Source organism: Grammomys surdaster, unplaced genomic scaffold, assembly GCF_004785775.1.
Source record: "Grammomys surdaster isolate TR1022 unplaced genomic scaffold, NIH_TR_1.0 125953, whole genome shotgun sequence".
In the NCBI taxonomy this organism is placed as follows: domain Eukaryota; kingdom Metazoa; phylum Chordata; class Mammalia; order Rodentia; family Muridae; genus Grammomys; species Grammomys surdaster.
Genome location: NW_021620773.1, coordinates 1316188 through 1328943, shown reverse-complemented (window position 1 = coordinate 1328943; position 12756 = coordinate 1316188). Strand labels below are relative to the sequence as shown.

Genomic DNA, 12756 nt, shown 5'->3' with positions numbered 1-12756 from the left:
GCGTAGGAGTCACATGACAGCAACAAGTTACAGAACAAACACACCACAGTATCGGAGAACCTTGAAAGACAAACTTATGACTGTCGCCGCTTAAGGACACCTCAAGCTACACTTGAGGTGAAGGTTACTAGGAGTAAAACTATCCGTCAGCGGTATGACAGGTGTCTGATTAATTTGACAATGAGACGTTGTAAGCTGGTAGCCTCCCTTACCGGGGCACTCGACATCACTTTGTACATTTATATTCGAAATGACTCTTCATTTAGTTGCTTATCTGAGTGTCCCCAAAACAGAAGCTCGAGAGACAAACTTCAGTGACAAAAATACTGATCATGGAAGAAGAACTACTATCAGATACATGACATTAATTAGGACTTAAAGGAGTTGATTCTGTTGAATTAATTTAAGTATGCACATCAAAGTCCAGATGGAACTGTGTATACAGTTGGAAGTAACATATTTCACTATCTCACACAACACAAGCATAAACTATATTTAATTTTACATAAATGTAGATTCTCTTCTCAAAAAACTTATTTAGGCCAAGAACTACAACATATTAAAACACTGTGCTAGTAGAGAGAAGACATGGAAATAAAACACCGCATGTAACTAAGAACTATTAGTACTCAGGTAGAATGTATTAATATGCTTAAAGTTGAAAACAAATAGGCCAAAAGAAATTATGCATCGAGTTATTAATTATCATGGGTGTATTTTAAATGAAGAAGTCAAATGTTCCTTGTGTGTGTGTGTGTGTTTTCTGTGTGTATGTGTTTCTGATTCAATGAGCACATGATTCTAAGTCTTTCTCTGATATGGTCTTATTGGAGGCTTTTATGGCGTGGACGGTGGCCTGGGAGACGAACAGGATCCTTGACTATCAAAGCTGGTTGCCCGGCCAGGTAACTGAAAGACAGGAATTTCATAATATATGATCCAATAAAGAAAAAAAAAACACAATGGCAATTGTATCTCTCTGTTAACAGTGGATATTCACACACAGTTTGCAAATTTCTGAAAAGATTTATGTAACCCCCATGTTCTTCAGAGCTTACCTTCCAAGGCACAGAGAAAACACAAATATTTCCAGTAACACACAGTACTTGCATATAAAGGGTATACAGAATAATGTCATTCAGTAACCTTTATGGCTTTAGAAGAGTCCCACACTTTATGGTAGATATTTAATTTTTTTCTATAGTATTACTTACTGTGATGATTTGTATATCCTCAGTCCAGAGAGTGGCACTATTAGAGGGTGTGGTCCTATTGGAGTAGGTGTGGCCTTGTTGGAGCAGGTGTGTCACTGTGGATGTGGGCTTTAAGAACCTCATCCTAGCTGCCTGGAAGTCAGTCTTCCACTAGCAGCCTTCAGATGAAAATGTAGAACTCTCAGCTCCTTATGCACCATGCCTGCCTGGATGCTGCCATGTTCCTGCCTTGATGATACTGGACTGAACCTCTGAACTTGTAAGCCAGCTCCAATTAAATGTTGTCCTTATAAGAGTTGTTTTGGTCATGGTGTCTGTTCACAACAGTAAAACCCTAACTGTGACAATTACCATAAGAGTAACAAGAACTTGTAGACCTAAGAGACTTATGATAGTTTGAATGAGAAATGTCCCTCATAGACTCAGATATTTAAGGACTGTTTGGAAAGGTTATGTTACCTTTGGTACATATGACCTTGTTGGGTAGGCTTTGAAGGTTTATACTCTCAGTGCCTTTCTCCAAGTTTGTTCTGTTTCCTATGTGTGGATAAAAATGAGGTGTAACCGTTTGTATGTCTACCCCATTTTCCAAATAATGACACAGAGGCTTATTTATTTATGAATGAATGCCTAGACTTTAAGCTAGGCTTGCTCCTAACTAGATCATAACTTAACTAACCCGTTTATACTATTCTATGTGTGCCACATAGCTGGTTACCTCTCCTCAGTTCCATATATCCGACTTCCTCAATGTTTTGGCGGAAAATCCCCACACCCCTCTCTTTCCCAGAGTTCCAGGAAGTCCTGCCTACTCTTTCCTGCTTTGCTATTGGCCATTCAGCTCTTTATTGACAGGTGAGTGCTTTCACACAGTGCACAAGAGATTATCCCTACAACAGGGATCTGGGATAGCAGGTTACTTCCATTGCTTGAACATGAAATGTTTGCCCCATTCCCACAGAATGTCTTGAATAACATAGCCAGAGTCTCATTCTTGTAACTAAGTCGGAAGCCTTGTCCTACTGATACATTCAGCCAGTTACAATGCACAGTCTTTCCCATTTGAAAACCAAAGCTTAATGCACAAAGCAGCAACTTACTCCTTATAAAGGCTAAATTTTTTTACTTATTTATTTTGTGGCTATTCTAAGTATTCACTTTATGAAACTTCACAAAGTCCTTTCTATCCCTATGTGAACACCCACTATGTCTCTTGATGTGGCTCTTGAGGAGGTTCCGCCAACTGATTTTGTGGGAATGAAAGACATTAAACAGAGCAATACTTTGTATCTCCAGCAGACTAACTTTGACCAAAAGTTCTAAGAGAGAAAAAGGGGTAACTAATCCTCTTTCCTAACATAATCAGGCAGGGACACAGCTGTCAAGACCTGGTATTGAGTCAGCCTGTGTGGCATAATGCCCCGTGTCCTCATTGTAAGTTGCTCTTACTGCAGAAGTGTAATAGAAACTTAGAGAAGGTCAACCATTCACCAAGCTTTATAATTAAAGTCGCGTAGCATGGCCAGGCTTTGACCTCAGCTAAGTTGGTGTCTTGATATTTTAAATCTCTGTATGTTCTTTCTGACCAGACTTGCATCTGGCACGTACCCAGAGGTATCAGATGACAGTGCTTAATTAAGGATTTATAAGTGAAAAGGGGCTTTAGGGAAAGAGACTCTTTCATAAGGAATCAGTGCCAGAGCTCAGTTCCTACTGAGTAATGAACTTAAGACCATGGCTCCTGGCCACTGACAAAAGCCTATGGCTACACAAAGGAAAAGACATATTCTTTTCCCAGGCTTACTGAACAAGGAGCCCCAGGCATCTAGAGGGTTTATTTTTTTTTAAATCCCTCAAGTCACACAGAACTTTGAATAGACAGTGTTAGAGAGACTTTGAAACAAAAGCAAGAGCATGTTTTGTCAAATAGGTGAATAAATGAAATGTCAAATAAAGTTAGCAGATAAAAGATGTTTAAGCAACAGCAGTATCTGAGGGTAGAGGTGGTGCCAGCATCCTTACCTCCAGCAAGGGGTGCCAGTGTGTGATTGGCTTTCGGTGGTAGGCCAGCATTTCATTCCAATGGTCTCTCCCAAGACCTTCAGCGTCTAGTCCAGTTCGACACACGCCTATGACTTCATTGTGTCCCACCCTAGGATATGAGGAATATCATATTTTCATTGTCACAATTCAAAAGTAAGTGGAATGTTCCACATTTCAGTAGAGTTTTTAAACTGATCATAAAAGCAATAGGTCCTGCAGGTTATGGTAGTTTCTCCAGACCCAGATTTCACTTTTTGTACTTTTAGAGATCCATGGTCAATCACTGTTAGAAAATATCAAACACAAAGTTCTAGAAACAAATAATCCACCAGTATTATACAGCGGTCTATAGTACAGTATATTGTTATAATTGTTCTAATTTATTATTTGTTATTATTAGCCTCTTCTTGTGCACAATTTATAAAGTAGGCTTCATGACGATCTTTACATGTAGGAAGAACAGTATTTATGGGACTCACAGCTGTTTTTGATTTCCATTATGTATGGAACATGTTGAAACATTCCCTACGGAGAAGAGATTATTTCATACCCCTTTTGATTAAATGGAAATTCATAAATAAAAATTAACTAGGTCAGGTGTGAGGCACAGCTGAGAGGTAGAGACAAGAGACTTAGAATTTTAAGTTCAACATCAGCTACAGAGAAAGTTTTGAGGTCAGCCTGGGGTACATGGTATTTTGTCTCTAAACAAACTACCTACCTACCTACCTACCAACCAACCAACCAACCAACCAACCAACCAACCAACCAACCATTCAGCCAACAAAAAAGATGCAAAGATAATTTACTAAACAACATCAACATGCAAAGTAAATTTGTATAAAAATCTCTCAAACTCTTTCAGCTCTTTGCTACATTGACAATGAGATCACAGGCATAGGAAACACCAACAAGACCCCCACCCCCACCCACTTCTTCATCGCTGCTTTCTGGAAAGGAGCCCTATCAACACCCCTCTCCCCCCCCCACACACTGCAAAGAAAACCCCACTCTTTCACCATGCTTGCTCTGTAATGGTGCATAGACTGCATGCCAGGAGGACAGTGTTCACTCTCTTGCACAAAAGTCTCTATTTTATTGACTCTAAATTATAAGAATAAGTATGCTACTGCTGGCAATATAATTAAGTAGGCTAGGGTTATGTTTAGTCCCGCCACTGTGATTTACCACTGCATAACAAAGCATACTGTTTGACATTACTATTTTCTATTTATGTCCTGTTTTTACTGCAACCAACAGCAATGTTAACTGATATTTACTTTTACTTTTTTATTTTTGATATTAAAATATAATTATACCATATTTCCCTTCAAAATCCTCTCAAATACTGTTTTTTCACTTTCCTTCACATTCATGGCTCCTTTAATTAAATGCTACTGTACACATATATGTACATGTGTAGACACATGTATTTGTGTGTAAAAATTGTTCAGTCTGTGTAATGTTACCTGTATATGTGTTTCTAGGGCTGGCTGTTTGTTACTGAACAACCTACTGGTATATTTTTGTCTGGGGAAGACCTCCAGTCTCTCCCAGTTTTCCTCAGTTGTCTATAGTTCTTTGTGTGTAAGTTTGGCGCCCGGTGGGCTTTTCTCTATCCACTTTGGTGTAGTCAGCTCACATTTAGGCACTCATGTTTGGTGATGGATTACGGCTGCAGTTTCTGACGTTACTAGGACACCCAATCTTACAGCAAACTCCAATCTTTCTACCCATCTCTTCTGCAATGTTTCCCAAGCCTTAGGTGTGGAAATGTTTTGTAGATATATCCACTGGGACTCAGGTAACTAATATTTTTGAGAGTTCACTATGCAAAGATTGTTTTCCAAGTACTTTGAGTTTAATGATACAACTAATCTCAAGCTTATGACTCTGACTTTATCATCTTATCTCATAAACAAAAAAAGCTGGATACCTAGAAGAGTTCCTCAGAGTCAACAGCAGAAGCTAGCCTCTCAGTAAAGCCCCCGACAAGCTGGATTTCCTTCCCTTTTATTCTTTTTGAGATGGGATCCTATGTAGCTTAGGCTGCCCTCAGACTCACCACGTAGCTGGAATAAGCCTCCTGCCTGTTATTACTGAGGGCTAAGTTACAGTCTCTGCACCACAACTTTCTTGATAATCTTTTTCTTGAAATACAACGTAATTTGAAAGAATTTGAAAGACTGTCTACAGAGTCACTTTGATAGGAGGTATCAAAGAGATTCCATAGGCGTCCAAGTGATGGGCGTGATTTTCGGATGCTCCAGTGGTGTGTTTTCTGCTCTTCTTCTATGTAAATTCCTCTCAATATAAAGTTTCCCAGCAGGAATATTTGTAGAAATAATCTTTATAATCCTAACTTAAGTGATACTAGGATCTATTTCCTTAACAGTGGCTTGACGACATGCTCAGCAGTATTCACTCAACCTCACTGCTTTGAGAAGTCAATAGGAGTAGTTGCTAAAGCAAAATAGTTGTTCATGAAGACATTTACAATATTTTTAAGGTTTGAAATGCGGGATAATTCAAGATTTTTTTTTTATTACCTCTGGAAAGTCATCATAGGTGCTTTCCTTTGCTATAAACCCATTTATTTATTTATTTATTTATTTATTTATTTATTTATTTATTTAATATGGGGGGGGCTGTGTTTGAGACACTGAATGGCACATTGCTGTCATTCCCCATAGTGTTCAATTCATATTCTCTTAGACATTTTATATTCATGTTCTAAATGAGTGGTAGGGTTATCAACAAAGACATGTACAAAGACAGTGAGCAATGTCACAGCCTTCCAGGCTGCTCTGTGTCTTCCCTCCCATCATCACCCCGGTTCCACAGGATGTTAACAGTTTACCAGTGGAGAAAGCAAATCTCATAGACATGCTGCACTGGCCCTTGATGGCAGCTCATTCTAGAGCTGAGGTGAGCACCACTGTCCTTGTGTCAGTCTTGTAAAGCTAACCCTGAATTGTAATATTTGTCATTCTGAGGAAAGACTTCTGAATAGCTCTTCTGTGTATCATGAACTTCATACCACTTCCAGACTTGCTCTTTCTCCAGCCTCATGTGAATGTTAAGAAAGGCTGCTTTGGAGATGAAACTGAACCCAAACTATATCTGTAGATTCTGGAGAAATGTTTCCTTGCTGTTTAAGTTACATCTTCTGTTACAGTGAGTAACCTGGACACAGATGCGACTTGGCTATGACTATTTGATGACCTGTATCGTGGACAAGTAGCCTCCACCCACCTGTCGTAATCCATGACCGCAATGCACAGGCTGACCTGGTCCACATTCTCTGGAGGGATATCGAAAATAATGGCTTCATTGTACACAGGATTGAGAGTATTTTTCTTTGTAGTTGTTTTCCGTTTTTTAAGTCTTCGCCCCTCGCACATCAGAGACACTTTGACATAAGGATCTATGAGAAGGAAGGTACTTTTATTAAAATGGAAGCATCCATGGAATGAACAAGACACTGTATTTCATTTCTACTTAATAAGAATGTTCGTGAGCTCTTTAGTATTAATGGTTTTAAAATTAAATAACTTACATTAGGGACCACAGACTCTTGACCTTATTTTGTCTATTCCTACATTCATAACTCTTTTGATTCAGATTTAAATTTTTGAGCAAGATTTTTTTTTGAGCATTTTAAACTCTAGAAAAATGCGTACCTATATTTTGAGGAACAAAAGGTATTTTGTTATTAGGAATATGTACATATTGTTGCATGCAAGGGGACAATGTCAATACCTAACCTCAGAAATACTTTTTTTTAACACCTGGAAGACATTAAGCAAGGCATTCTTAGATCTCTTCTGCAAAACATTTTTTTTTTAAAGTGAGCTGCAGCTCAAGAGAGTGAGGGATAGTCTTCCTTTGCTTCCCTAGCACATCTCTGATGGCATTCTTTGCTTTTTACAAGTTCAGTAGTTCCTTTGCTGATGCATATACCTGCTGTGAGGCAGAATTAGATAATACTCTTCAAACTCAGGAAAAGCTTCACAAAACTGAGGAATAACTTCAAATTTCATGATAACTCTGACAGTGTTCTGCTTGGTTCAAAACACACAATAAACGCCCAGAATAAACAATAACATGCTGGGCGCCTTGTTGACATTCAACAACGTATATTGACCCACAGTTTTTCACTAAGATAAATGTAATTTTCCTTCTACCTCTTTTTTTTCCCATTCCATAGTTTACAAAATTTAATTGGGGATAAAGAAGTTCCCAATTAAGATGTTAGCAGAATACACATAAAAAGCATACACAATAACCAGTCCCTTTCTTTGTCACCTGCTGGTTTGTATCACTTCATAATTCTCGAGGCAAACACTGTAACAAAAGTTTATGTTCAAAATCATAAACGGAAGAAAGAAGAAAGCCCCGTGTTTCACTCTTTTGTCAAATTTCACCCCAGGAGAAATTTCTCTCAAGTTTCTTGACATATTGCTTTTGTTTGTTTCTTGTAGTGTCTTTAGACATTCCCAATGTTTACTGGAAATGTGTTGAGAATGCAAACACAATGGTGAGCTTATGTTTCACCTGCTTCTCTGCAGACAAGTAAAGGGAATATATTCAACTTAAACATATCTTTGTATGGTCTTGATCCACAGCTGAAGATCATAGTCTAAAGATCACAGTCAAAGTCTAAGCTGAAATCATGGGAGAACAAAGTAAGTTAGGTATTTATATATTGATTAGATCAGGAGATCAGGAAGGAAGGAAAGAAAGGCAGAGAGGCAGAAAGAAAGAGAGAGAGAGAGAGAGAGAGAGAGAGAGAGAGAGAGAGAGGCAAAACCACAGTTCAAAGTCAACCTATTGACAGTTTTCAAAGATTTTATAATTTGAATGTTATCTAAAAGGTGATTGATAACGTTCTAATTTGTAATTCCTCCCTCTAATTTTATCTTATCCCACAGCAGAGACATTAAAAGCCACACAACTTTAGATCTGTGAAATGCTTTGCTCAGGAATATGCTGTCGTTTGCTGCACACGCACCTGATGACCCAGTAATGTCCATTGCCTTCAGATTTCTGCACTTGATCACTGTCAAGGTCATGCGGCCAGCAGTTGGCAAATAGCAAAGGGAGAACATGATTTCCCCCAGGTCTATGCTTTCCTAGAAAGAAGATTGATAACGTCAGTAATTTCAAACATCAAACAGTGAAAGAAAACTGAAATGGGAGATCAGTGAAAATGTTTGCATTAATAGAATATTAGAAAACTTTAAATAAATTTCATTGAGGACTAAGGCAACGTGTAACGAAGGTTTTATGAATGGTGTTAGTAAAAGAGTCTATTCCAGTTGCTCACTTACCACCTGTAACTTAGCAGAGAGGACTAGACTGCTGATGCCACCCACTGATCACTTTCCTCTTGTTTGTCACAATGAATAAAGGACAGCACAGCTTATTCAGAGGCTGAGGCCAAACCTAGTAGGCACCTAGCAGGAAATTATTCATTTCCTCTTACTTCTGCATCCAACCAAGCCAGAGCAAGTCTTCTTTACACTACTGACAAAATATTGACACATTACTAACTCTTGGAATCTACTGTGCTGTGACTAGTGAAGCCACGATCTCCCACCAGGATCAAATGGCCTCTAAAAGTCACCTCTACGTCATAAATTAAGCTTCACATATCAAAACAATCAACTATGAAAGGAAAAGCAAATTTTATTCACACACACACACACACACACACACACACACACACACACACACAAAAGTCTTATACTTAAAACCACTTAAGGGATGTACTCAATATAATTTAAACTCCTTACATTGCCCTAGAGATGGAATGACTGTAAGCCCTGATGTGTCTGGGAAATTCTTGATTCACAATTCTCTTGATGTGACTAAAAGAGCTTCCTTTCTGTGTTTCTTCATTAAGCAAGACACTGAAAATCCCTATACATAAACCCACATTGACCTCTCTATTTCATCTCCAGTGTAACAAACCAGCCCCAGTATAAGCACAGAAGCCTCTTTCCTACAAATCAAGTGATGCTTGCCTCTGTTTTTGTAGGTACTACTTGTTGAAACTTACTCCTCTCACATGTTTAACATATTTAATTGCTTGACTTCTTTTTCTTTCATTACTTTTTCTGTCTCTGTTTCTCTCTGTGTGTTTCCTCTATGTGTCTTTTTGTCTCTGTCTCTTTCTCTGTCTCAGTCTCTCCCCCCACACATATATAGTCTCTGTCTGTCTGTCTCTGTCTCTCTCTCAGTCTGTCTCTGTCTGTCTCTGTCTCTCTGTCTCTCTCTGTCCCTCCCTCTCTCTCTCTCTCTCTCTCTCTCTCTCTCTCTCTCTATATATATATATATATATATATATATATATATATATATATATATATGCTATATATAGTTAGTAATGTGTGGCATATTTTGCCAGTAGTGTAAAGAAGACTTGCTCTGGCTTGGTTGGATGCAGAGGTGAGAGGAAATGAATAATTTCCTACTAGGTGCCTACTAGGTTTGGCCTCACCCTAGTGTGTGTGTGTGTGTGTGTGTGTGTGTGTATGTGTGTGTATGTGTGTGTGTGTATATACACACACATATATTGTATGTGCACATGTGTGCACATGCATGTAGGGGCCAGGCTAGAGACTGATATTAGGAACCATCCTTTATTGATCTTCCACCCTACTTTTCTTTAAGGCAATGTCTCTCAATCAAACCCAGAGCTCATGAGCACAATATGGCTAGTTTTGGAAGTCAGCTTTCTCTGGGAATCCTGTCTCTGCCTTCTGAGGCTGGGAACTACTGGTAAACAACTACACTCCCCCACTGTTTATGTATATTCTGGGAATCTGAACGCAGGGCTTCACACTTTCAAATGCTTAAATGAATGAACTCTATCCTCAGCTCTCGGCTGCTTGACTTCTTATCTGGAAGCTGATTCTTTAGATACTCTTCAATGAGACATCATCCTAAGGCAGCATTTGGCCTGTCCCCTGCACATGCCCCTCCCATGCTCCCATGCTCTGCCCACGCTCCTTTCATGTTCCTCTCAGCTCCTTCACAAATTTTCGTAACAATCACTTGATTCGTTGTCTAAAATTCCCCTTTGGTTTCTTTCCCTGTTACTCATATACAATATCCAGGATAACAAGGCTCCTGTCTTATTTTCAACGTCCTAGAGAGACATGGTTTATTAGTGGCTGTGAGTACTTGAAAAACATTGTAGTTCTGAGGAATGGACGGAGGATTCCAAGAATGCTAGGCACTCACTCTACCAGGCACTATATCCTCAATCACTTGGTACCCTAGTCTTTGAAGGAATGATTAAATGACAGTTACTCTGGATAAACATGGACTTGTATTAAATTTCACTTACACATTAGAAATATCCCTAGCATTCTGATGTAGATGTATATGATATCACTGCATAGACAGTGAGCATGTGCAAACTGATGAGCACCATGAGAATTAAGGATTTCTTTCTAAGGGTGAGTTAAAGGATTTGATGAAATCGTTTCTAAAGAAAAACACTGAAGTTGATTTAGTTTGGAGAAAACACAGTACCTAGGATCACAGAACTAAGTTCTTAAAAGTCTTTTGTTTCTCAGGGCTGGAAAGATGCCTCTCAGCCTGATGATCTGAGCTCAGTCTTTGAAAAGGTCTTCATGTGCTAGAGGGTAAGCACTGACTTTAGAATCCTCCAAGCTGTAGTCTGGCATCTGACTCTCACAGTGTATTTTGGCAAACATGCACCCACACCCACACACAAAATAAAGGAAACACATAAAATATTTTTTTAAAAAATCCTTATTTCTCTGAAGAATGAAGTCAAAATTTTGATGGGCATCGTAGTCAGCCTGGGTTGTGTTCAGCAGTATAGCAACTTTCTTGGAACTGACTCCATGATAAGCTTCGGAGGGCTTCCCATCTTCTTTGTCTTATCCTTTGTCTTATCCCTTGATGTGTTAAGGGTTCATTGCAAAAGGTCTTTCCTCTCCTGGTTGTACTTATTCCATCTTCCATCCCTTTTAAATGGGAGTACTTCTTTGATATTTCCCTCAGGGTGTTTGTTACTGATACATAGAAAGGCTATTGACTTTTGTCTGTTAGTTTTGTATCCTGCCACTTTCTAGAAAGGGTTTATCAGCTTTAACAGTCTTCAGGGTCTTTTATGTACACAATCACAGCGTCTGCCAATGGGGATACTTGAAACTCTTTCCCCTTCTTTATCTCTTTCTCTTGTCTTACTGCTTTCACTAAGACCTAAGACTTCCGAGCACACTATGAATAGGAGTGGAGAATGTGGACAGCCTTGTCTCATTCCTGCTTTTAGCTGACATGCTTGGCAGTCCCTGTTTAGTATAATGGTGGCTGCAGGTTGTGGGAACACACAAGATCCCAGATAGTGAAAGCAATTTGGAGCAAAAAGAATCATGCAGGAGGCAAAAATCATTCCAATTTTAAGTTATGCTACAAGCCATGTCAACGAAACCCAGCACAGTACTGGTGCATCCACAGAGTGAGATCCACCAGTAGAATGAAGGACCCAGATAAAACCCTACAGCAACAGTCGCAAGATGGCAATAATCCACAGTGGAAAAGAAGACGTCTTCTTTACTAATGGTGCAGAGGAACCCTGGATGTGCACATGTAGAAGAATCAAACTAAATCCTTTTCTCTTATCCTGTATATGATCAAATCCAAACATATCAAAAACCATAAATTCTGAAACTATTGGAAAAAAAACAGTGTGGGAAACATTTCAGGACATTTCTCAATTGACATTGAGAAGATTTTCTGAACAGAAATCCAGTCCCATGGGACATCAAGCTAAAAGTGGACAAACAAGACCTTCATCAAGTTCAAAACCTTCAGCATAGCAGAGGACACAGTTAATCAAGGGAAGAGACATTGTATGAGAATGGGGAGAAATCTATGCTACTTACACATCAAATGAGGGATTAATATCTAGGATAGGCAAATAATGCAAAAACCAAAAAATGAATAATTCAAACAACCTAGTCAGTATTTAGTAAAACTAATAAAACAAGCAGACAGCTTCCAAAAGAAATGGCCAATACACATACAAAAATATGCTCAACTTTACAAGCCACCAGAGAAATGCAAATGAAGGGTTGAGGGAATGGTTCAGTGGATAAAGCACTTGCTACACAAGCATAAGATACCGAGTTGTGACTTCTAGAACCATTGGGATAATAGTGTGTGTGCATCTGTCATCCCAATATTCTGACAACTACAGGGGGTGGAGGACAGAATAATGCCTGGAAACTTACATGCCAGCTATTCTACACATAGCTGCAAACAAAGGACTCTTTCTCAAGGTGGAAGGCAAGGACCAACACCCAAGATGGTCCTGTGATCTCCAAACATGCACCATAGCACATGGGCACCCGCATTAACACATGTGAATGAACATGCAAACACACACACACACACACACACACAAAGAGAGAGAGAGAGAGAGAGAGAGAGAGAGAGAGAGAGAGAGAGAGAGAGA

The 12756-nt window shown here is 39.1% G+C and overlaps 1 protein-coding gene across 1 annotated transcript in view; it reads right to left on the bottom strand.

The window, feature by feature from the left end:
- Nucleotides 1-665: 665 nt before the first annotated feature.
- Syt10 (synaptotagmin 10) overlaps nucleotides 666-12756 on the bottom strand; it is a 58205-nt gene continuing 46114 nt past the window's right edge. Inside the window, exons 4-7 of the mRNA XM_028753706.1 lie at nucleotides 8272-8392; nucleotides 6513-6684; nucleotides 3237-3366; nucleotides 666-909 (exon numbers count right to left, since the gene is read on the bottom strand). Coding sequence (XP_028609539.1) covers nucleotides 838-909; nucleotides 3237-3366; nucleotides 6513-6684; nucleotides 8272-8392 — 495 coding nt within the window. The 3' untranslated portion in view covers nucleotides 666-837. The remainder of the gene's footprint in view (nucleotides 910-3236; nucleotides 3367-6512; nucleotides 6685-8271; nucleotides 8393-12756) is intronic.